The sequence below is a fragment of the Sinohyriopsis cumingii genome, chromosome 3, assembly GCF_028554795.1.
Source record: "Sinohyriopsis cumingii isolate HCF-2022 chromosome 3, ASM2855479v2, whole genome shotgun sequence".
NCBI lineage: Eukaryota > Metazoa > Mollusca > Bivalvia > Unionida > Unionidae > Sinohyriopsis > Sinohyriopsis cumingii.
This window is the reverse complement of record NC_142963.1, coordinates 93,204,516-93,228,562: the sequence shown is the minus strand read 5'-3', so window position 1 is coordinate 93,228,562 and position 24,047 is coordinate 93,204,516. Positions and strand designations below refer to the sequence as shown.

At 35.0% G+C, this 24,047-nt stretch overlaps 1 protein-coding gene across 8 annotated transcripts in view; it reads left to right on the top strand.

Moving 5' to 3' along the window:
- The window catches only part of LOC149803294 (NADPH:adrenodoxin oxidoreductase, mitochondrial-like), a 74,940-nt gene that overhangs the window by 34,501 nt on the left and 16,392 nt on the right, over positions 1–24,047 (top strand). For all 8 annotated transcript variants that reach the window (XM_089952986.1, XM_089952983.1, XM_089952985.1 and 5 more), the window contains 3 exons: positions 1,314–1,358; positions 2,253–2,321; positions 18,714–18,815. In XM_089952986.1, the coding sequence (XP_089809112.1) occupies positions 1,314–1,358; positions 2,253–2,321; positions 18,714–18,815 (216 nt within the window). The remainder of the gene's footprint in view (positions 1–1,313; positions 1,359–2,252; positions 2,322–18,713; positions 18,816–24,047) is intronic.

Here is a 24,047-nt window from a genome sequence, read left to right as displayed (position 1 = left end):
AATGGCAGGCTTTACTAAGCATGAAATCAAAAACTTTCTAGTTATATGCAACATCATTTTGCATTTTTATATGACCACCATAAGTCATTGTATTAAGTTTTGATATTGTCCGTCAGTTTCTTCACCATTTCTTTCCTGCACAATAACTTGAGTTCATCACCAAATTTGTGTTCACTTTGGGCAAGGAAGAAACCTGTTGGTTTTGGAGTGAAGAGGTCAGAGGTTAAAGTCATTGTGACAGAAAGAAGCCAGTGGTTTCTGCAGAACACCATAGGTTCTACATTACAGACCTAGACCAAACTTTGTACTTGGCATAGGAAGAAGCCTATCAGCTTTTGAGTCAAATAGTCAGAGGTTGAATTCTCGTAAATGAACCAGACTTTGTGAATGGCTTGCACAAGGGTAAGAAAGAATCCTGTTGACTTTGGGATTAAAGGGTGAACTGTCATAAGAAAAATGATTTCTGCACAATAGACCTGGACCCAAACTTTGTGGATGGCTTTTACTTGGATTTTGGACTATGATATTTACGAGTGTTTAATTTGCACTTTGATTTCCAACCAGATAGGGGTGAAAAACTTAGTTCTGCCATATAATGTGCCTGTGATGTGTGCTATTTTTTGGTTCTTCAGTAATATGCATACCCCTTCCTGAAAATAAGATAAATATGTGTAAAAAGTGCACATTTTAAACACCAAAATACAGTATTGATTTTTTGGTCCCAAGATCAAGGATGGAAAAATGAAAAAGTAGTTTCTGCTCAAATGTTTCATTTCTCAGCCATGTGTTATAGCCAAAGTGTGTGATGCCATACACATTGAAGCCTTTTTGATTTTAGTGTCATATTCGAGATTACTGACTGAAAGAAATAATATTTTTTTTGTCATAACTTCAGTTACCTTGACCAATATTTTCAGAGTGCTTGCACTTAGAGTATGGAAGAGGCCTATTTATTTTTGGCATCAAAAGGTCTAAGGATAGTATCATTTTGACTAAAAGAAATATGGGGTTATGTAAAATAATTTTTTATTAAAAATAATTTTTTATGCAGATGACTTGCATTTAGGGTAAAAGAGAAACCTGTAGATTTGGGTTCCAAAGGTCATGGTAAATCTAATAAGAAAATAGTGGTTCCTGCACACAAAATTTAGTTTGAGACCAGTTTAGACTGTTTTGTTCAAGACCACATACCTGGACCAATGGCCCAGGTCATTGACTTGTTGGTCAGTATTCTTCATAATCAATCATGCCCTACTATCAACACAGTGGAGCATATAATGAGCAATTTACAGTACTCATGCTTTTACTTCCAGGCTTATGGTGCTGCAGCTGACAAGTTGTTGGGTATCCCTGGTGAGGTACGAATTTACAAGTCAACAGTTAAAATTTGGTTAAAGTTTTTAATTTGCATACATTTCCGAAACCACTTGATAGATTTTCATTATAATTGGCATGAATCATTTTGAAGCTAAAGATAATTTATTCAGTGATATGCTTGCTCACCCATGTGACCTTGGGGTCAAGGCCATGCAAAATTTGTTTTAAGGTTTTGTTTCAAGTATTTTCACATGCTTATATTTTCCTAAACCCTTTGATGGATTTTCTTGATGCATGGTATGAATTAGTATGAATCCAAGACAGTTCATTCAGTTACATGCACACTTACCCCTTGACCATGGGGTCATGGTCACCATCATGAAATATCTGTGTTTAGCTTTTGGTTATTTTCTTATTGGCTCATTTAATATATTTTATTCTAACATTATATGATCCATTACAAAGCTAAGACAAGCCATTCTGTGACATGCTTGTTCAACCTTGTGACCGTGATGTCAGGATCACATGCAATGCTTTGACATTGCAGACATTGGCTGCCATGTCATTTAAGAGTATCTACAACAGTGAAAATTCCATATCAATTGAAGAAATAATCATTCAGAATGAATAATGATAATATTTTTACCAATAGAACTAAAAAGCACATAGTAAGAAGTTTAAACGTGATTGAAACAATATTATGTTGAATGTAAATGATGGGAATGAAAGTGAAATGTAATTTGACATTATTTATAGAAATTTCTTGTGTGTGTGTGTGTGTGTATATATATATATATATATATATATATATATATATATATATATATATATATAGAAAGAGAGAGAGATACTGATCTCCATAATTTTGTAAGCCACCAAAGTTGCAAAATGTATGTACAATTAACAGACTCTTCCAATGTGCATGTTTATTTCAGAATTTACCAAACATCCTACCTGCCAGAACTTTTGTTGGCTGGTATAATGGTCTACCTGAAGACAAAGATGTAAGTCTTCATAACAAAGATATATCAGGGATGGCGCTGGCTTTAAAAAGTTGTCACCAAAAAATCACCAACCTCAGTATTTTGTTCTCAGTTTTCAAAAGGTGTTGCCATTTTCATGATACAATACTATCCATTTACACAGAGAAAAATAATGGAAATGTTGATTAAATGAAGACAACTAGTCTGAAATACACTTGTATATTGACAGCCTACATTTGTGTTGTACACTCCACAATGTGTTAAATAATAGACATGCATATAAAAAAATCCATGAATTTGAGTATTCGATCATGATAGAATATTTGTGTATCTGTCAAATCCCATTAGAAAACATAACTAAAACATATATAAATGGTAGTCCTCATTTGCTGTATATCCTATTGTCAACAAACATGTTTCCCGAAACAATTCACTCTGATATTTATTATTCTAGAAGTACATGGCTATATAGTTGTTTATATGCTACATATACATAAATCAGCCTACATTTTGGTCAGGGGGCCCTGAGTGGCTGAGTGGTCTAAAGCGCTCTCTGTTACGGATCACTACCATCTCACCTCTGTCTGCATGGGTTCAAGTCTCGGATTCAGCCAATGTGGGTATGTGAGAAAGCTTGCCAGTAGCTTTTCGTGGGTCGGTGGTTCTTTCAGGCGTTAAAACCCTACAACAACAACAACAACATTTTGGTCAGCCAGAGACAACTACCATTATGCTGAGGCTACCAAGGGGATGAGGTTATTAAAAACGTGTGAAAACATTAAAAAGTTTAACATTTTTGCGAGATATCCCACCTTCATTTAACTCAATGGTCAGATATCTATTGTTTCAAAATATTGGAACTATAATTTGGGGTTTAAACCGCCATTGGAAGTGATCATAAGCATGAACCTTTTTGTTGCAAATAGGAGACTTTCATGGCATAATAAATATGTTCCAAACACTATGAAAAATAAAATAATGCTTTTATTTAAGTTTGTTGCACATCTTAACTTTGATCAAAGATCTTCGGCTTGCTTTGGTGAAGGTTCATGTGTTATTGAAGGCACCACTAAAATCTCTCTTTGAAGGACCAAACAAAAGCCTCATTGCTGCGGCAACATCAAATAATTGTAAAACATTCATGGAGACCGAATTTTGTTTTCATTTGTTAGTATATATACAGAACGATCGAGGCTTCATAGGCAATCAGGATTCTTTGAAGTTTCAGCAAAACTATTTTTTCTGGTACACTTTTCAAAAGTAACAAAAATAAAAATGTTGCCATCATCAGGTAGATTGCAGTTATTCAGTTCCTTCTTCAGAGGTGGTCGATTGTAGCTAGCCAGGTAGCATGACTATTTGGGTTATATTACAGCAAAGAGTACTAAGGCCAGACATCAGCATAAGTGGATTATGATATAACAATGCCATGTTAGGGTGCTTTGTCAATATGAACAAAGGATTTGTTTATGTAACAATAGATTCCAGTGCAATTTTATATCCAAATTTGCAGCTTCCTGTCATGGTGCCTTTGAATTTCTCAACTCCAAACCCAAGACTTTATATACATTCTTTAACAGCCAAATATGTTGTTGCCAAAAAAGATCGCCAGATGGCATATTTTGTTGCCAATAAAGGAAAAAAATTGCAATTTGTGGCATTGGCAAAGCCCAGCGTAATCCCTGTATGTTAAGTAAAATAATATTAGGACATGCTAATTATTTTGATGTACAACTGTGATAAAAATAATATTCACAAATATGTTAATTGGAATTCATGTGCTAGTGGTTTTAAGTGTTACTTGCACGTACACAGTAATGGACAACTTGCACTGACATCTAATGATAGCATTTTTTTTTAGCCACTTTTAGCATTCAGAGTTGGAGCTAATAGTCTTGTACTTTAAGGATTTGATGATATTAATGGTGGTTAGGTCATTCCAGTTTTACCAGCATCATATTAGTGAACCTGGAAAAAATATATTTCTGACAGTAAATGCCACCATTACTAATTTCAATTCCTTAAAGAGAAAATTTATTTTCAATCTAACAGATGTAACTATTTTATGCTGAAATTCTGTAAAGATAGTCATTTATGTAGCATTCACTTAGAAAATAATGATGTGCTAACATTTCTGTCAGTATATCATTGGTCTTGGTGCCTCCAAACTTTTGCATGCTTGATTGCATATTATATTTGTGTATGTGTTCGACATAGCATTGTACATTACAGTAAAACCTGTCTTGTCACATCAAACCCTCTGTCAACTAAAAATGGTCTCTCAAGACAGGTTGATATAAAAGGACCAGTTTCCAAGTTTGAAATTCAGCACTGTTTAAGAAGGCAAAATAACCACATTCACTGTACATATACATGTACTGTATTTGTTAGTCAGAGGGTGTTACTTTGCATGTTACAGATTTTTGCTACTTTTCTAGATCACAGCCTATATCTTCATGACTTTTTGCTCATTTATAGCAAGCAAGCCACATATATTATATAATGCTTGGATTATTAGCATTAAACAAACAGCGATAGTTATATATATTTATATGCAGATTAGTAACTAGCCAAACTGGCAAATGCCTTTGACTATAGACACATGTTTGAGATTGTTTATTATGATTAATGATCTTAGTCAAGTTTTCAGCCAGGCCTATATTATTGATAGCAACCATACTACAGAAAATACACAGTTGTGTCATAAACAAATGTATACCAGGAAAATTGTACTTGCATAGAAATTTGTAGCAGGAATTATTGTATTTGCAGAGAATATTTTATAATAGCGAAAAATTCTCAGATCAATGCTAATAATAATTTTAGGGAATTTATAATGGTCTCGAAAAATGGGTTTAACCTACCAGATGAATGGCAAATGAAAAATAGAGCAGAAAAACTTCTCAAACTCATTGGTGACCTCAGTTGAAAGAGGCTGAAAAGATGTTATATGCATTTTTGGACACTTATCCAGATCATACTGATAAACTGATTAACTTAGAAAAGATTTTAGAACAGCACGGATGCATGCTTGATCAAGCTTATCAGCAGAAGAAGATTAAAAAAATTCATATTGTGCAAGAAAACAGAGCCTGATGTGAGTAAATCACCTATTCCATTTGAACCATCTGAAGAGAGTTACACAAATGAATCATCAGATGATATGAGTGAATATTCAAGCAATAGTGGTGATATCCAAGAATAAATCAGGTAAACAAATACTTTGGCATTTATATAATGAATTAAAATATAACAGACCAAGTCATTATGAATATTGTAAAACACATCTGCTGGTGTTAAATAGTTTTGCAGGTGCTTAACCATGTTTAAATACGGCATCAGTCAAATCACATAATCAGCTTTGCTGTCTGTGTGGATCTGTTTGTGAATATTATTGCGCACACAGACACCTGTGACTGTCAAGAAATAACAAAATAATAAAGCTAGGGTTGAAGAAGTTACTGCTTGAGATCTTGGTCAAGTACAAAAATTGAAGCAAGTTAATGATGGACTTCTGAGTTAAAGAACAATTTTCCTCATATAAGCATGCAGACCATGCATCAGCAAAAACAGATCACATGGCAGCATGGATTATGAATACCAAGTGGTATTTGTTTTTATGACCCATAATTGTGCCTGATGATCCATGACTGATAATGGTACAGCAACTGAGACAACTTGCACAGAAACAGAGTATATGAATAAGAAGAGGTTCAAGAAAAGCTGACGTGCTTGTTATATTAGGTACATTTGAGAATGAACAAAATCATCTCACCATTCTATTGCATCTGCTATTGCTACTGAAGCTGGTGAATATGTTCATTAAAAAGCAGTGCAAACAAAAGTACTTGAATTCAAATTTTACGAGCACAGTGGTGAAAAATCATATGGCAATTATCCTACATGCACACAACTGTTACCTAACATGATTTCAGGACTCAAATCAGTGTTTCAGTGCTCGGGCCCCTCTGGAGTTGAAGTAGATATTGTTCTTAATCCACATTGTTCTTAATGCCACTTAACCAAAAATCATCAGATTTAAAACATCCACGCCATGGATTCACAGTGGTACTTATAGAATCCTGAACAGTAAGGATGCCAATGCCGTTAATGATGAAATCAACAAAGGAATTGAAAAGATTCTTGAGATGTTGGAAAAATATACCAATACAGGATCAGAATGGACTCTTGACCAGTTGACACAAGTTGAGCTAAACGTATATCAGCTGTTTCCTGGGTCCAGTTACATACCAACACCAAAGTGGTTTCCACCACAGTCAGTGATAAATGTAAAGGATTCTGACAACAGCAGTCTTGTCAGAATTATATCTAGTTAAAAACAATAAATACTGGTAGCACGTGTTCAGTTTAATTATGGTGATATAGAATATTCATATGCAGGTCACTAAGGCCACACTGAACAAGTATGAAACACTTGATCTTGGTATCACTGCTAATGTGTTTACTTGGGAAAGAAGCTTTTATCTCCACATGGACAGTGCAAACAAATCCAGATTAATTTGTTGTTGCTGAGTGATATGATGAATATTGCCCTGTTGCTAAGCTGACATAGCAAGCACACATGTAAAAAGTTTCCATGGAGATTATGATTGCATGTATATAACACCTACAACTGCTTAAAAAACATGACTTTTTACTATGGTGAGATCAGTGGAAAACCACAGGGGACAATAATGCCAAAACCCAGCAAAAACATGTTGAAAGTTACTGCACTGCATTTAAAGATGAAAGTTCATATATCATCTACATGTCCTTTGAATGTTTGTGTTTCCCAAACCAACGGCTCCAGTGATGTTCAGTCAAATCTGCCACAAGTTACTAAAGAATTCCTTTGTGGGTTTTGTTACAAAGTAGTCAAATGTGACGGGCAAACTGAGTCAACAAAATTGCATTGTGGCAAGGACTGCGTTGATTTAACAGAAAAATCAATTCAACAACATCTCATTCACCAGCAGACGTAATTAAGACAAGTAATAATATTCATGAGTTTTCCACAGCCTCACTTTGCTGAATTTGTGATGGAACTATTAGCCCCACTAATGAAAAAGTATGTGACTATTGTCTCATCACTGGCACTTACAGAGGAGCCGCACACAAGACAAGACAAAATTCCCTGTAGTGATTCATAACCTGCACTGGTATGATGGCATTAATAATGCAAGCAGTAGTCATGGAATCAAAGGCACCCATAAGTGTTATTCTGTACAACATGGAGAAATACATGACATTTTGGCTGAGTCAACTGCAGTTCATTGACTCATTACAGTTTCTGAATTTGCCCTTCTCTGTCATACCCTTAACATACAACGATTATCTGCTGATCCTAGCAGTGTTGTTAGTGCCTCAAACATGGTTGTCTCTGTATCATTGCTCAATTGCTTGTGAATCCAGATCCAAATACACTGAATGCCAAAAACTACTACCAAGTCTTAGGACCAAACTAAACTATGTATTACATGTATGAAGCTTCCAGCTGTATCTGCGATTAGGTGTGCATGTAACCAAGATCCATCAAGTGCCTGCAGCTTGTCATCATGTTTGGATGGCACTGGTTATCTAGGTTAAACAATTCTGAGAACTGAGGTCACCAATGAGTTTGAGAAGGACTTTTTCAAACTAACACTTATGTACCGGTATTCAGAAAAAACATGGAGAATTTGTGCGAGTAAATCCAAGTCAACCTCGTCCATGATAGTAAACAAGACAAATTTCAAAGGCTTATTGCTGAATGGCATTTGAGTCACAGGAGATCTTTGATGGTGGACTTATTGCCATTTACAGTAAAAACTTAAAATTCAAGCTGACAAAGCCAATCTATTTTGGTTCATCCATGTTGAATTTGTCAAAGCTGCTCATATACAAATTTCACTATGACAAGATGAGTCAGGATCAGGTCAAAATGCTCTACAATGACAATGACTTGCTGCTGATGCACATCACAACCATGTTAGGTCACTGAATTTGGCACCAGTGATTATCCTAAAGATCAATGGTTTAGTAACACAAAGAAAAAGACTCTGTGTAAGTTAAAAGACAATTGCTCAGGTAAACCTGTCAAAAAGTATGTGGGCCTGCAACCTAAAATGTACTCTATTGTAGTCAGACATCACGCCTCTAAAAAAAAAAAAAGAGAGCACAGGAGTTGCAAGCTTAGGGTTATTTTGCAAAGAATCTCAATCATGAAATATACATGTGATGCTTTGTGAATTCATTATGTTGGCTGTGTTGGAGTATCCGTTCTGAAATCGTAAATACATTGATGGACCATGCTGGGTCAGTTGCATGATGTTGTCCACCTTCTAACTCAGCTTGGTGCATATAGATACCAAACAAACTTGTCTCTGAGCGGTTGTAACAGTGCTGTTTATGAGATCATTTTCTGAGTAAAAATGACAGTCTTTTATCGAATTGCATTAGCTGCTTTTCATCCAGTACATGCATGTGACTTTGTTCTTTAGTGATGCTATTGTTAATGGAAGTCATGCTACCCATTCTTGTGATCGCTCTGCAATCTGAGACCACTCTGCAGTTTGAGGCCTCTTTAACAATTCCTGCGCATAATGATATATGAATAACAATTCATTGAGTGAGCAATAAAATCAATCCACAATAGCTTATTGACATGCACAAAACGAACATGCACATGGTGTTTTGGTCAACAGTGCAGCAACAGATCCAAGAAATTCTTTACCAGTGTCCACATGTAACAGAGGTGGCCAGGTTATTGGAGAACTTTTATAAACTCATTCAAGTGCATCTGTGGCACTTGCAGAATCTTTTGATATTCAGTGGCTCAGCTTCTTTCTATTTGCAGGCATTGAAAATGGTTAATGCTTACTTATTGGTGCACAGTCAACCTAGTCAATCATGGACATGATCCTGTGGAAAAAACAATAAATCAGCCTGATAAACATTATTTGTTATTTGGACATTAAACCAACCATGTGAAATCTTTTTTGGTACTAGTGGGTAAATTTGATGCTGCACTTGTTTGGCCAACCATGTTTGAGCAACCCCATGAGTTACCTTTGTGGAACTTGCTAACTTCACCTCTCCTATCACCACTTGGACTGTAGAATATTTCTTATAATGTTTGCCTTTTTTTGAATATTGTTTATATCAGTAAAATTTAGTTTTAATGGGAGCCACTGAGTGCAGTCTTGGATTTCATCATACCTCCTTTGATGACCCATCCTGCAATTTGTTCTCCAACACCTGGTCATGCAATCACATTCAAATCATGGATAAGATTGATATTGGCATGTTGATCTGAATGGATAGTGTTTGGTGTTTTATATGCAAGGTCAAGTTTGTAACATGCAGCATCGACACAGTTCACAGGTGCCTCATCAGACTTTGATTGGTTCTTTGGATTGAGTTATGTATCCACCTGTATACTGTGGCCACAGTAATTGTATCCAGGAATGTGTTTTTCATCAGGATACTTACTTCATGGTGTTCCCGGTAACTTTGTTAATGCAGCTGTAAAATGAATGTAAAATTCCTTGTGGCACATCAAACACAAGTTCCAGTAATCAGTGCTCGTCCATTATGTATTTGAACTCTAGTTAGATATGCAGTTTTTAACTGGCATTTTACACAATATGAAGATGTGATTATATTGTATACTGTATTATTCGGTGGCATCACAAAAAAAGAAATTTGCAGATGTTTTCAAAAACTTTTCCTACATTGATGTCTCTGCACAAGCAATGCCTAAATGATGAAATGATGGTGATGGAATCATGTTTCAAAACTCAGTTTGTGCACTGATCATTGTTCCTGCTGGATCAGAAATACTTGACTGTTGTTGAATATGATTTTATTATGGCTAAAATAGGATCGATTATATGTGATTGCACCATTGTCTGATCATCATTATTTATGTCTGCAGCACCTTTGTATCTTCCATGTCATAGTAATCGATTGATGCATATTCATTTTACCCTTGTGGATGAAGATGGACATGTTAGAGATCTGATTGGTGATGATACATTTGTTCATTAGAGATGAACCTTAAATATACTTGGATATGCGACGTTGCTTATGGATTGTTTAAAGGTGCATCAGAGGTGCTTGTTGGGTTTTCTTCATGGACTGCGTCAGTTGTTAAACAAGTTGCAAAGCAAGTTGTTGATAGGATCAGAAAAGTTGCCGTGGATTGGTTGAATAAGCTGATTCAGATCTGCAGCCTGTAGTTGTTTGCCTTAATGTAACTTTTATTTGTGCATGTGCTCGGCATCAAGGATAGCTTCATTGAGTCTCATTGTGATTTTTGTGTGCAATTCCTCTGTTAGATATTTGGGTTTTGCAGAAATGGGGCCCAAGATAGTCACATTAACCCATAAGAACAACTCCAACAATCTGGCAGTGGTTCAGCTGTCACGAATGGTAAAGTTGTGTTAGAAGCATTAACATTGTAAATGCTTGTGTTATCCCTTTCAATGACCACAGGATCCCATCTTCTGTCATTTAGGCAACCTAAAACCACTTCAACATTGTTGTTTCTCACACATCCACAGATGCACGCCCAAGAAGTAATATCACGGGACAACTTACATGGCAATAAGTCAATATAGTCTTATTGCACCAAAACACTTGTTTGAGGAATTTCAAAATACAGATCGAGACAATGACCTAGCACAGAGCAAGATGATATTTGATGACTTTGAAGCAACTTTGGTTTCATTGCAGTTAGATGATCATCAGGAACCCTCTGAAGGAATTTTGCTTGACTTTGAAACCAATCATATTGCACATGCATATCACATTCTGTGGTCGTATATGGACTGGCATCAAAGCATTGACACTGGTTTGCAGATTTTCCAATATGACTTCATGATGCTGTACACATGGCACGGTACCCATGACATGACACTATACCCATGACACTGTACCCAATTTATTACTTTTCAATGGAACACTTGGATTTAACACAAAATATATTATTGGTTGGATAATTCTTTTATTGTTGCATCATTGTATAATAAAACTGACCTCATTCTGAATCCTGTTAATGAATAGCTAGTTATACAAGTTTCTGTGCCCCCAAACAGATGATGTGAGATTTCACAGGAATAAATAGCAAGAGTGACAAAACAACATAATTAACATTATTTACTGTGCAACATTAAACTAAGCCATTACAGTTTTCTACATTATATTTTGAAAAGGAGGAGTTAGCAATAGATCCAGCAACTAACATGGATGTTGAAGAAATTATAAGGTTGTTATTTAAATTTTTAAGCCAGTACCATTGACTATTTGATATCATGCAGAGTCATACCAGACAGAGTAATTCAGTAATTAAATAAATACTAGTGGACTAAAGGATAACTATATCTTAATATTAAAAAGGAATTAATATAAATTATTAATTGAAAACAAACACAAATTTGGCTTGAAGAATCTATTGTATATTCTAAAAGCACAAGTAGTAAATCTAAGCTGCATATATACATGGTAGAGAAAATAACACCAACTTTGCATCTTACACTTGCAATGGACAATTGTGTTAATTGTATGTTGCAGAAAATCAACGAGGAAATAATGAATTGAGTAAAGAGATTTAACAATCCAGCAGTGTTAATAAGTTTAGGAATTACAGAGCAAAGCAACAGGGACTATCATCCCTTTGGCTGTAGCAGGTTTCGGGCAAAGTTACTGAACTTCGTTGCAAAAGATTTGAAGGAAATACAATATCTAACAAAGTTTTAAATACAATGAGATAGTGACCTCTACTTTCAGGAAATTACAGAGTGTCAATGATATGGTGAGTAGTGCAATAAGCAAACATGAATTGAATGATGAGCAGTTTCATTTATGATAGCTATAATGAAGCACACAGTCGAGAAGAAAATAACTAAAACAGAAATTTAAGCATTAAAGGGCTAGAATTAAAATATCTTTTGAGGAAGGAAAAATATGAGAGAGACTTTGACAAGCTTACAGCAAATGGAAATTCCGTACGTTTTTGCAGCAAAGGATACAGATTTTAAGAAAAAGTTTTAACTCATTGTTGCATATATTCTTCTAATACAAACAGAAAGCTGTATTACCATGGAAAATTCACCTGATAAAGAAATTTATTATAACCATCCTATTGATAATAGAGGAAGTGCATTTTTTTTATTGCAAGGAATGCATTTTGTCCTCGGTTATTATAATATTTCAAATGTTCTGAATAATATATGTATTTTGTTAAATTACAAGAATGGAACAAAATGTTTTAATAACTGATGGTTTTTCCAACTTTGAAATGTACATGAATAAACTTAGAAATTGAATGTCTGCTAATAATCACATTAAAGAAAAGTATAGATGTTGAATGTTTAAAACATAACTCTAAAGTTCTTGCCATCTTGAGCGACAATTACAAAGTTTACAGACTAGCTACTGTGCTAGCATTTTTGGATTTAATATCCAGAAATCTATACAGGTGTCATTTGAATGGATACACAGGATTTGTGAAATTCAAATTGTTTTATTTTCCTCGATCAAATTAGTAACAAGAATATTTACTACATTAGTTATTATTCATGTTTGCTGGAATACAACAGACAGACTAAACATTATCACTGAAGATGAAAATGGAATGATATCATATTTTCAAGCTAATACAGATATTCATAACACTTTTATTAAAAGAATCCACACTTTGCTGGCAGACTCTTTTATTTTTTTAATTAGTCATGGTTAACTATGGTTTATATCAAGGCTCTTAGTGTTGATCTTTTTGGTGATGTAGTAGATCATAGCAGTGTTGAAATGCATATTTTGCCAAAAGATTATGGTTGCTGGTCATGGTCTGCAGGTGGTCACTCACAACTGTTCATCTATATAATAAAATTGATTCATGCATTACAATTATGATTGTAAATGACAGTTGGTCACTCATAGAACAGGTCCCTCAATGCAGGTTTTACTGTATTAGAACAGGGGACAGTTGGAGTGGATAGAACAGGTCCCTCAAGACAGGTTTTACTGCATTAGAACTGGGGACAGTTGGAGTGCATAGAACAGGTCCCTCAATGCAGGTTTTACTGTATACTGTATTAGAACAGGGGACAGTTGGAGTGCATAGAACAGGTCCCTCAATGCAGGTTTTACTGTATTAGAACAAGGGGACAGTTGGAGTGCATAGAACAGGTCCCTCAAGACAGGTTTTACTGTATTAGAACAGGGGACAGTTGGAGTGCATAGAACAGGTCCCTCAATGCAGGTTTTACTGTATTAGAACAGGGGTCAGTTGGAGTGCATAGAACAGGTCCCTCAAGACAGGTTTTACTGCATTAGAACAGGGGACAGTTGGAGTGCATAGAACAGATCCCTCAAGACAGGTTTTACTGCATTAGAACTGGGGACATTTGGAGTGCATAGGTGGCGCTATACAGTTTCGCATTTTGCATAGGGTTAGAAATTTAAAGAAAAAGAATGTCCCTGGCTTTCCTCACTGGTTATACTGGCTATTTAAAAAAGACCTTGTATATCTTAGGTATAATGCAAAGAACCTTTAATTCCCTTTATTTTGGTGTATGATTGATGGGTGTACTATGGGTTATAGAGTATACAGCTTGGCCTTACTTCAAATGTGCACCTTTCAAAAAAGTGCTAGCTCTACTTGGTCATTTTCACTTCCTGAACTTTAGAGGTAAATTGTATAAAAAAGAGCTGATAACTTTTTTTACATTTTATATATTTGGTAATTCATTCATTGCACTTTCAGAAGCTGGTATTGTCTAGTCTGGCAAAATTCATTTTCCCTATTTTAATAGCTGCTATGTATAGTGTACTTTAGACTAATTCAGACTGATTTTTTAACACAAGGGAGCAGTCATTTTAGTTAGCAGTGTGCTTAAATCATGTAAAATTTCCAAAAGTACAATATCCAAAAGAAATATCATCCACATTACATTAATGTAGCATAGAGGTATGCAAACATTCTCTCCACTGTGCATGTTTTAAATGCGAACTACTTCACCTTACATACGTCACTCTCTCAAAAGTACATATTATCTGGTGAGCACCACCATAAAGAAGATGTAGGTATTATTTTTTTATGATTTAATTATGTTTATATGGCTGAAACATTTAAGTCGCAAGCATCAAAACAATCCTTATGAATAATTCTCCTGCCTTTTTCCCCACAGAACAGTATTTATGAGTGTCAGAGTCTCTAACAAGTCCAGCCTACCCCCCCCCATGATAAAAGTGAGCTATTTTAAGAATGCACATTACATTTTGTAAACATAGCAACCAATGTTATGCTGAATGACAGGAACATGAAACTAGCTAGAATTATTTCTGAGATATCAACAATGAATTTTACAATTAGAAAAGGGAGGTAACTCATCAGCTTCATAAAGGTCAAAAGTCAAAGTGTAAAATATTTGCCTATTGTTTAATATGGAAGAAGCGAATTCACTTTCTCTTCATTTATTTTTTATTTCATTGCAAATAAATGAAAAGAAACATTTTCACCATATATTTCTGTCACTTATTGCAACAGTTTTAAATTTAAGTTGACTCTATTCCTATATTCTAAGTCTTCTAATTTCCCCATAATTAAGGTCACTACTCACACAAACATACCTCATGGCAAATTATGTAAGCAAGAGAAAAATGATCATAATTAGCTTATTTTTATGCTTAAATGCAATATGAATGTACCATTTTATTCAGAACATCATACATAATTATATGAAAATAAAAAAAAATAATTGCAAACATTTTTTTATTTTCTTTAAGGTGGCGCTATACAGTTTCGCATTTTGCATAGGGTTAGGAATTTAAAGAAAAAGAATGTCCCCGGCTTTCCTCACTGGTTATACTGGCTATTTAAAAAAGACCTTGTATATCTTAGGTATAATGCAAAGAACCTTTAATTCCCTTTATTTTGGTGTATGATTGATGGGTGTACTATGGGTTATAGAGTATACAGCTTGGCCTTACTTCAAATGTGCACCTTTCAAAAAAGTGCTAGCTCTACTTGGTCATTTTCACTTCCTGAACTTCAGAGGTAAATTGTATAAAAAAGAGCCGATAACTTTTTTTACATTTTATATATTTGGTAATTCATTCATTGCACTTTCAGAAGCTGGTATTGTCTAGTCTGGCAAAATTCATTTTCCCTATTTTAATAGCTGCTATGTATAGTGTACTTTAGACTAATTCAGACTGATTTTTTAACACAAGGGAGCAGTCATTTTAGTTAGCAGTGTGCTTAAATCATGTAAAATTTCCAAAAGTACAATATCCAAAAGAAATATCATCCACATTACATTAATGTAGCATAGAGGTATGCAAACATTCTCTCCACTGTGCATGTTTTAAATGTGAACTACTTCACCTTACATACGTCACTCTCTCAAAAGTACATATTATCTGGTGAGCGCCACCATAGAATAGGTCCCTCAAGACAGGTTTTACTGTATTAGAACGGGACAGTTGAAGTGCATGGAACAGATCCCTCAAGACAGGTTTTACTGCATTAGAACTGGGGACAGTTGGAGTGCATAGGACAGGTCCCTCAATGCAGGTTTTACTGTATTAGAACAGGGGACAGTTGGAGTACATGGAACGGCCTTTTCTGTCTTGAAATTTAAATGCTGCATGTAAAAACTTGGATTATGATAGCCTTGTGAGAATTCAAATTTTGAAACCATGTTCAGTTTAAATTAGTTTACTTTACAAAGTATTCAAGGAATCAGTATTCATGAATTAATAGTTCTTAAATTGACTCTGGATATTTTTGCTGGATGAAAATTCATATATCATAAACCTCTGTAAATGTATTTTTCTGTGTAAACTTGTTTTTTGTTGCATAATTTTCTCTTGAAAAAAATGATCTCAAGTCACAATGAATTAACAGCCTGTTTAACAGAACTAATGACAAGACATTTTAAATTGGTATCAAAATTTTTCTGATATTGAATGCAGTCATGTGTGTTTCGAGCTCTGATCAAAGACTGAAGAGTTTTTACCAGAAGTTTAATCAGTACAATAAAAGGTCCTTGAAGAAAAAGGAAAACCATAAAGGTCAGGATTGCATCTTAACTAATTTATTCAGCAGTGTAAATAGGTTGATGCTGCATTTTGAGAATTGGCATGCAATATAAAGGTGCATATTACAGATGCTCTTCTGACGAGTTTTTGGATACTATAAACACATTCATCTACAGATCATATTTTCTGAGACCGTTATCTTATATCAGTTATATTGTAATCCACCATGTGACAAAACATGTAGCACCTCTATCCTAATCCTTTTGCACTTTCATTTTCTTTTTTTTCAGAAGGTACAATTGTAAAAAAAACATTTAAATTTAAAAAAATGTTTTGTAAAATTCTTGTGCATTTTCACTTGTTTTGAATTAGTGTTACTTTTTTCTTTTCAGAATAATTATTTTGTTATCTATTTGTTTATTTAGTGATGTTTATTTTTTTCTGCATGTTTATAAGTTTATTTTTTTATTTAAATTTTCTTTTAAAAATTGTAACATTATTAAGTTTAATAGATTTTAGTGCCACTTTTCTATATTGCTAGTAGCACTTTAGGTTCTTTAAAAGCTTTGCAAAGTCTGTGCAGTTTTGTGAGTGGGAAATTTGCATCCATTTGGATCAGATTTAGGAAGCTTGTTCAATAGCATGAGCTGCTGTCATTATTATTTGTGTATTCAAGGGCCCAAATCCAGGTCTAATCCATTTGTTTATCACAACTGTTTAACTCAGCTTGGAGTTGATGGGAGATATTCCTCCCAGACTTTGTCAGTCCAGTGGATACAAGACCTTCCACATGTCTAAGCATGACATAGTGCTTACAAGTCCACATGTCTAAGCATGACATAGTGCTTACAAGTCCAGATGTCTAAGCATGACATAGTGCTTACAAGTCCACATGTCTAAGCATGACATAGTGCTTACAAGTCCACATGTCTAAGCATGACATAGTGCTTACAAGTCCACATGTCTAAGCATGACATAGTGCTTACAAGTCCACATGTCTAAGCATGACATAGTGCTTACAAGTCCACATGTCTAAGCATGACATAGTGCTTACAAGTCCAGATGCATCGGGTATAATACTGATTTTACATGCATGCATTGCCAGTCATCTTTGCCACTCTGAACAAGACAGTTCAGCCAGTATAGTCTATGTAGTTGTTTGATAATTAATTGGAAACATTCATTCATTAAACATTTGAAGCTTTTTCAGTAACAAAAACTGAAATTATTAATCAACAGATTTCATATCTGCATAACATTGGATAAATTCTCTATTGGTGTAATATTTAGTCTTATAAGACTTTTCATATTATTTTCTCAGAATGAAAGATGCAACTAGAGATGGAAGTCATTGCCACACATTTGCTTTTGTTCATTCAAGACCCCAAACATATGAAATTTATCTCCCTTGCTTAATCACTGTAGGCAAAGTTCAGGTTAAAATGAAGATTTAATGTTATAAAAAATTAAATTGTATTCAGGACCATACCTGGCTTATAACAGGAATGTTGTTATAAATAAAGGGCTTATAGTGATGGAAATGAAATTTGACTAGAATATATGGATGCATGCGTAGATGACCCAATTCGATCTCTAGGCCATTGAAAATGGGTTTCAGCATTTTGTACTTTAAAAAAAACTTTTGATGACTTTTTTTAAGACAAAAACTTTGTTAGAACTATGAAGAAAGAACCTCTTGAGGTAGACAAATTAAATTGTGTAGGCTTATTTTATTTAGATGAACTGACTTAGTGTTCAGGCATTTAGCAATTTTTCCATTTCTTTCATGTTAAAGTTTTGGAACTTGAATAGATATTTTTGTCAAAACCTTTTTAACACATTTTAATGCATTTTAAGTAAAATCTACTTCAGATTGAGAGGTACCATTTAGCAGGCATGTTTTTCTTGATGTGTAGATGACCTGATTAGATTTTCAGGCCTTCAATTTGTTTATTTTCACACATTTTTAAAACTTTTTGACTTTCTGTTGGGTCTGAATGACTTTTACAAAAACATTTAGTTTATCAAGTTCAGTAATTCCTGATCTGAGCAAAAATATTAAAGTTATTGAATGAGTTGAATGATATTTGTTTGAAATGACCATAAATGTAAGATTTTATTTATCTCAGGATGAAAAGTGTTTAAATTTATTAAATAAAACCTAGCAGTGAAATTACTTTCAGGTACATCTGGATGTATCATTCATTACATCTTTGTATTGTATGACATTATTATGTCATATGAGGTATAATGAGATGTTATTAAACATATCTGTAATATATAAAGTTCATGGGGTTATGAACCTAAATAACAACAATGTCATGCCATTTGAATGTTTGCATTTCTTTGATTTCTTGTTCTTATTTTTTTTGTTGTGTTTTCTTTTAGCTCCAGGTCAGTCTGGACACAGAGACAGCTGTTATTGTAGGACATGGAAATGTGGCTCTTGATGTGGCCAGAATTCTTTTGACACCAGTTCATATTCTTGCTGTGAGTATTTGTGTAACAAATTTGTCTCAAGGGTGATTGATGGTGAAATGTTAGTGTATTTTTCTGAGAAGTTATGGTCCAGGCAATACACTCCCACCATAAAATTAACAGATTGGCATGCAGACTGTTGTATTAGACTTAAAAAAATATGTATACCAAAATATGGTCCATTACGTAGAAGAGCAAAGAAACTGGTTCTCTGTCATCAAATGGCTATACAATAATAGCTGAATGAATAATTCAGAATTAATTATATTTGCATTGCATAAAGGTCATCAATATCTCTTTATCAAACAAATCAAGAAAAGTGTTATTTACTGAAGTTTTTTCTATGGCACATCTATATTTATTTAGATGATACAAGAATTCTGAAGCAGCAAGCATGTAAAACTTGTTTACTGTAACAGTGGCCGAGTGGTCTAAAGCACTTTCCGTTACGGATCACTGCCATCTCACTTCTGTCTGGGTAGGTTCAAGTCTAGGATTCGGCAAATGTAGGTATGTGCGAAAGCTTGCCCTTAGCTTCTCGTGGGTTGGTGGTTCTTTCTCAGGGTTTTCTGGGTTCTTCCTCCACCATTAATACTGGCTGCCATGCATAGCCTATCGTGTGCTGAAAAATGGCATTAAACCCCACAACAACAACAACAAAACATTTACTGTAAGTCATAAACTTCATATTACTTTCTGATGTGCTATGTACTTTTCATTGCCTGTATCATTTTCTATCACATTGCTTTTATATGTTTTCTATTATATTAACATTTTTGCTTTACATTATTCGACATAAGACTTAAGTCACAATCTCATTCTCTCGCATTCTTTTGCAAAGTTCATAGTGCCATCAACCACTAATGTAACAAGTGACATTGCTGCTGTGAAATGTATTTATCACATCATTGTGAGCTGCACAATGATGTTAACAAACAGCTTATTTATTAGTTTTATTAGTTTAGTTTTATTAGTTTGATTTATTAGTTATTGTTTTATTTATTATTTTAAGTTTATTAGTTTTTTCCTTTATATTTTTTATGCCCTGGCCAAAAGGTGTAGTGTATTATGTTATTTTTATGTCCATCTCTCTGTTACCAGTAGCATTTCTGCACAATGACCTGAGTTATCCACCATCTACACTTAACTGTGGATGGCTTGCATATGGAGTAAAGATAAAGTAATGTTTAGGTTTAAGAAGGCATGGTCATAGTGACTGATAGGAGAATGGTTTCTCTATCATATACATGACATGATCACATTAACATTATTGTATTATAATTTCTGCCTCTGAATACAGGTCTTTCTGAAAGATGAAGAATATCTTTCTATAAATAATATAAGGAGAGGGAAGATTAACTACAGATTAACACTCCATGCAGTGGACATTGCCTTCATGTTTACTAGTTTAACTGCTTTATTTTATAATGTGTTTAGTGTGCATGATTTGGATTTTTAACGTAGCTTTAACAATTTTTCAGTCATATCACTACAATGTCTGCAGTGTGGCAGTTTATAGTGATGTCTAGCACTGGGGCATCATGCCTCAGACATGTAGCATGATGTCCCACCCAGTCACATTATCATGACACCAGGCCAGCCCATCCTAACACTAACCTCTTAATGCTGAGCACCTAGTGAGGCAGCTGTTAGTACCATTTTTATAAGTCTTTTGGTATGACTATGTCGGGGATTGAACCCACGACCTCCCCCATCTGAGGCAGATGCTCTAACCACTAGGCCTAATGAGCAGTATAAGTGAGTAGAAAGTCAACATAATTTGGTATCATTGTAGAACTACATCAGTCTATTTTTTTGTAATACAACTTTCTTTGGCATATCATAAATAATGTCTGTATAGAGCTTGGAAGTTGAGTATAACCTTGATACATAAATGTGGCACACAGGGTTGATGAATTGATCTTTAAGTTGCAACTGTTAACAGATCCTTCAAAGAATCCATTGCAGTTTATCATAATTTTAGATCATCCAACATAATTTGTTAGCAAGTCGAAGGATGACACCTGGTGTGTTTAATATTTGTGTTTTTTCTAGAGAATCTATTCATATTTATACATACATGTTTGTCCTTGTCATTATTGTCCATGTTGTCATCTGTGAGTTTTCACCGTATATTTGTATTGCGCTGTTAAACTTGGATTTATGAAGCGTTTCTTTGCTTGTCTTGGTACTATGAGCTCAGCTAATTAAAGAATTTGTGTATTTTTGGGAAGCTCTCAATTTGTTTTGTTTTTCTCTCTTGGCAACTATTATGAAGGAGCTTAGATACGTCCCCCAACCCATCAATGAAGATAGCCAAAATGATGCCTAAAGTTACAATTCATTATGAATCCTGTCAAAGCTACAACAGTTGATTCCTCTTGCTTTATTGGAATCACACAATGCTACACATAATACATCAAGCTTTGTCTTTGAGGTTGTTGCTGAGTGAATTAGAATAAACTAGGACTGTTTTAACCCAATCTGGCAGCCCACTGGGCATAAGTCCCTGTCTCAGTTGCCAACAAACTGGTCCAAACCATTAAGTCAGTTTTTGCTGGGTGTGAATCTGTTATCCTGAACTTGATAGTTCCTATTGCAGCCTACACCCAGCAGACTGCTTAGATCAGCTAGACCAGCCCCATCCATGCTACCAGTTCATAGCTCACAAGCATCGCAATCGGGGTCTTTCAGATAATCCCAACAGTTTCTGGAACAACACTCCAAAGCTCAGAACTTGTGCTGGAATGCATATCTGACAGGTAGAGCCATTATTATTCATGGTGCTGACACAACATCATCACCGGCATATGGACTGCTATACCCTTGAACTTATTGTATACTGGAGTAGGACAGCCATAAGTCAATGAGTGGGAAGACTGGGAATTTCCTGAACATTCTGCTCCAATCATGGAAATGGGTACAGTTTTAAGGCAGTAGTCAAAGAGATACACAGAATTTTGCCTCCATCAGAATGCCCTCCTCCACCAACAGGCAGTACTGCATATGGAGTCAAGGCCTCATTGGATATTGATGAAGATGATAAACATGTATCCATCAGGATGTTACAACAGTCAAAAGAGATTGCTGATAAATTTCACAAGCCTGGTAAAATGAGGACCTTTTTCTAATTTGCTTGGCTGCAAATCACACACTGATGTTCACATATCTGATCCACTCTGTTGTAAAAGGGGGAGAGACAAGTGTTTAACACTATGTCTAAGTTTTTGTGAGGAATGTTGTGAGGCTACACTTGTTCATCAGTGGACATACCCAATAAGGGATGAACATAGACACAAATAATATTGAGCAACAAGGACATTTTCATGACCATGCAAATTATCGGCTGTCATATATCCCTAACTGTCACATGCAGGCTGCAAGAAGGTGGGGTTTGAGAAAGCCAGGTTTCTCCCCCATCAAGCCTCCTGCCAACTGACAGTGACTTGCTCTCCCTCCTGCCTGCTGGCTACCCTACTGTGGACACCAGATTTTTTTGTCTGTTCCACCAGATTTGGATCAATGAATTTTTCTGGCAAACAGTTGGGTGATTCAGGTCTTTTCAGAGGCTTTGTTTTATCTCCCTCATCCAGCCCCTTCCATTTTTGTAATGCCTTCTCCTGATGGAAATCTCAAGTGATCCCACAAAGGGAGATGTGTTACAATGAAATGAGTGAGGTTCAGTGTTTGCTCACAAAAGGGATTGTAAAGGTAGTTTGAAAACCAGACCTATTAGGATTTTATACCAGACTTTTTGGGTCTACAAAAGCCCACTGGAAATTGAAAACAGGGAAAGCCCATGTGAAATTGAAAACAGACATGGACTTATGAAATCATGTCTGTTCTTGCCTTCACAGAGGGAAAGGATGATATATCAACACCAACACTTATTTCCTGGATAAAGTGGGTTATTCATTCTGCATATCAGAAACAACCCTGCACCAGTGAATTTGCTTATCAACATGGCTCAGGAAGTTAGGGCAGTCACCATAAACATTGCATATGAAGAAAACCTCTCTTACTATTATATTATTATCCAAACCTCTCTTACTATTATATTATTATCCAAACCTCTCTTACTATTATATTATTATCCAGACCTCTCTTACTATTATATTATTATCCATGCTGTGGGATGGAGATCCATGTCCACTTCTCCAGCTTTATAAGGACATGGCTTCATGATTTCCACTGGATTTGTAGGAGTGAACAAAATGTCCCATTCAAAGCTACTCCCTCACATATGGAGTTGGATTATCTAGAAGCTGTCTCACATAACTTAGGGGACTGGTGATATTCTCACCAAAGTAAAGTAATGTATCTCCCTGCACTTTTGGCTGAATATAGCTAAATAGGAAAGCTGATCACTCTCTAATAAACAAATCAACTCTTCCAAGGTTATGGTGGCATACAAAATTTGTGTTTTTCAGTGGCAAGTGTTCCACTCTTTGTTGATATAAATGGTGTTGAAATAGTTCCTGTGCAAATGAATTAAATAATTTTACTTACATTTAAAGGTGCTAATGAGAAAATTGACTGAACAACAGACACTGATATAATTCACAATGCTGTGTGGAATAAACTATAACTTAGTTACCCTCATCCAATGAAGTATTTATTATTGTTATTAGTTTTATTTTTATTATTATTATTATTATTATTATTATTATTAGATTCTGATGCAATTTTGTATGAACTTTGTCTTGTAAACATGTATGTGGCTTTCATGGGCTTTGTCTTATAAAGTCCATTTTTGATAGAATTATGGCCTTGACAGTTAACTTCATATTTTCACAAGGGTTGCTGTTTATAACTGGCATAGCTCAAGAACCATTCAACATAATTTAATGCAATCTGATGTGAAGATTGTTATATAAAATTTATATGTGTCTTTATGTGTTTTGACTCATCTACTTCATTTTGGACAGAGTTGTGGCCCTTTCTGATTAATTTCATACATGGTATATTGATTATACCAATACTAATGAGTTTTTGAAGGAGTTATATTACAGCATTCTACATCACCAGTTAGCATAGTCATAGCTCCTGAATGTCCATCTTCTCCTAACTTTGGTTTCCAGATGTTCATCCCTCAATTGTAAGACCTCTGGAAGCCTGCTGTAGTGAATGGGGCCTTTTGAGATGCACCTGTTGTGAATAGCTGTTTTTGCCAAGACAGAATCTGTTAAAATATTGCCTTTATGGTCCTTTGCCATCTTAAAAGTTGCATTGGATATATCGGGC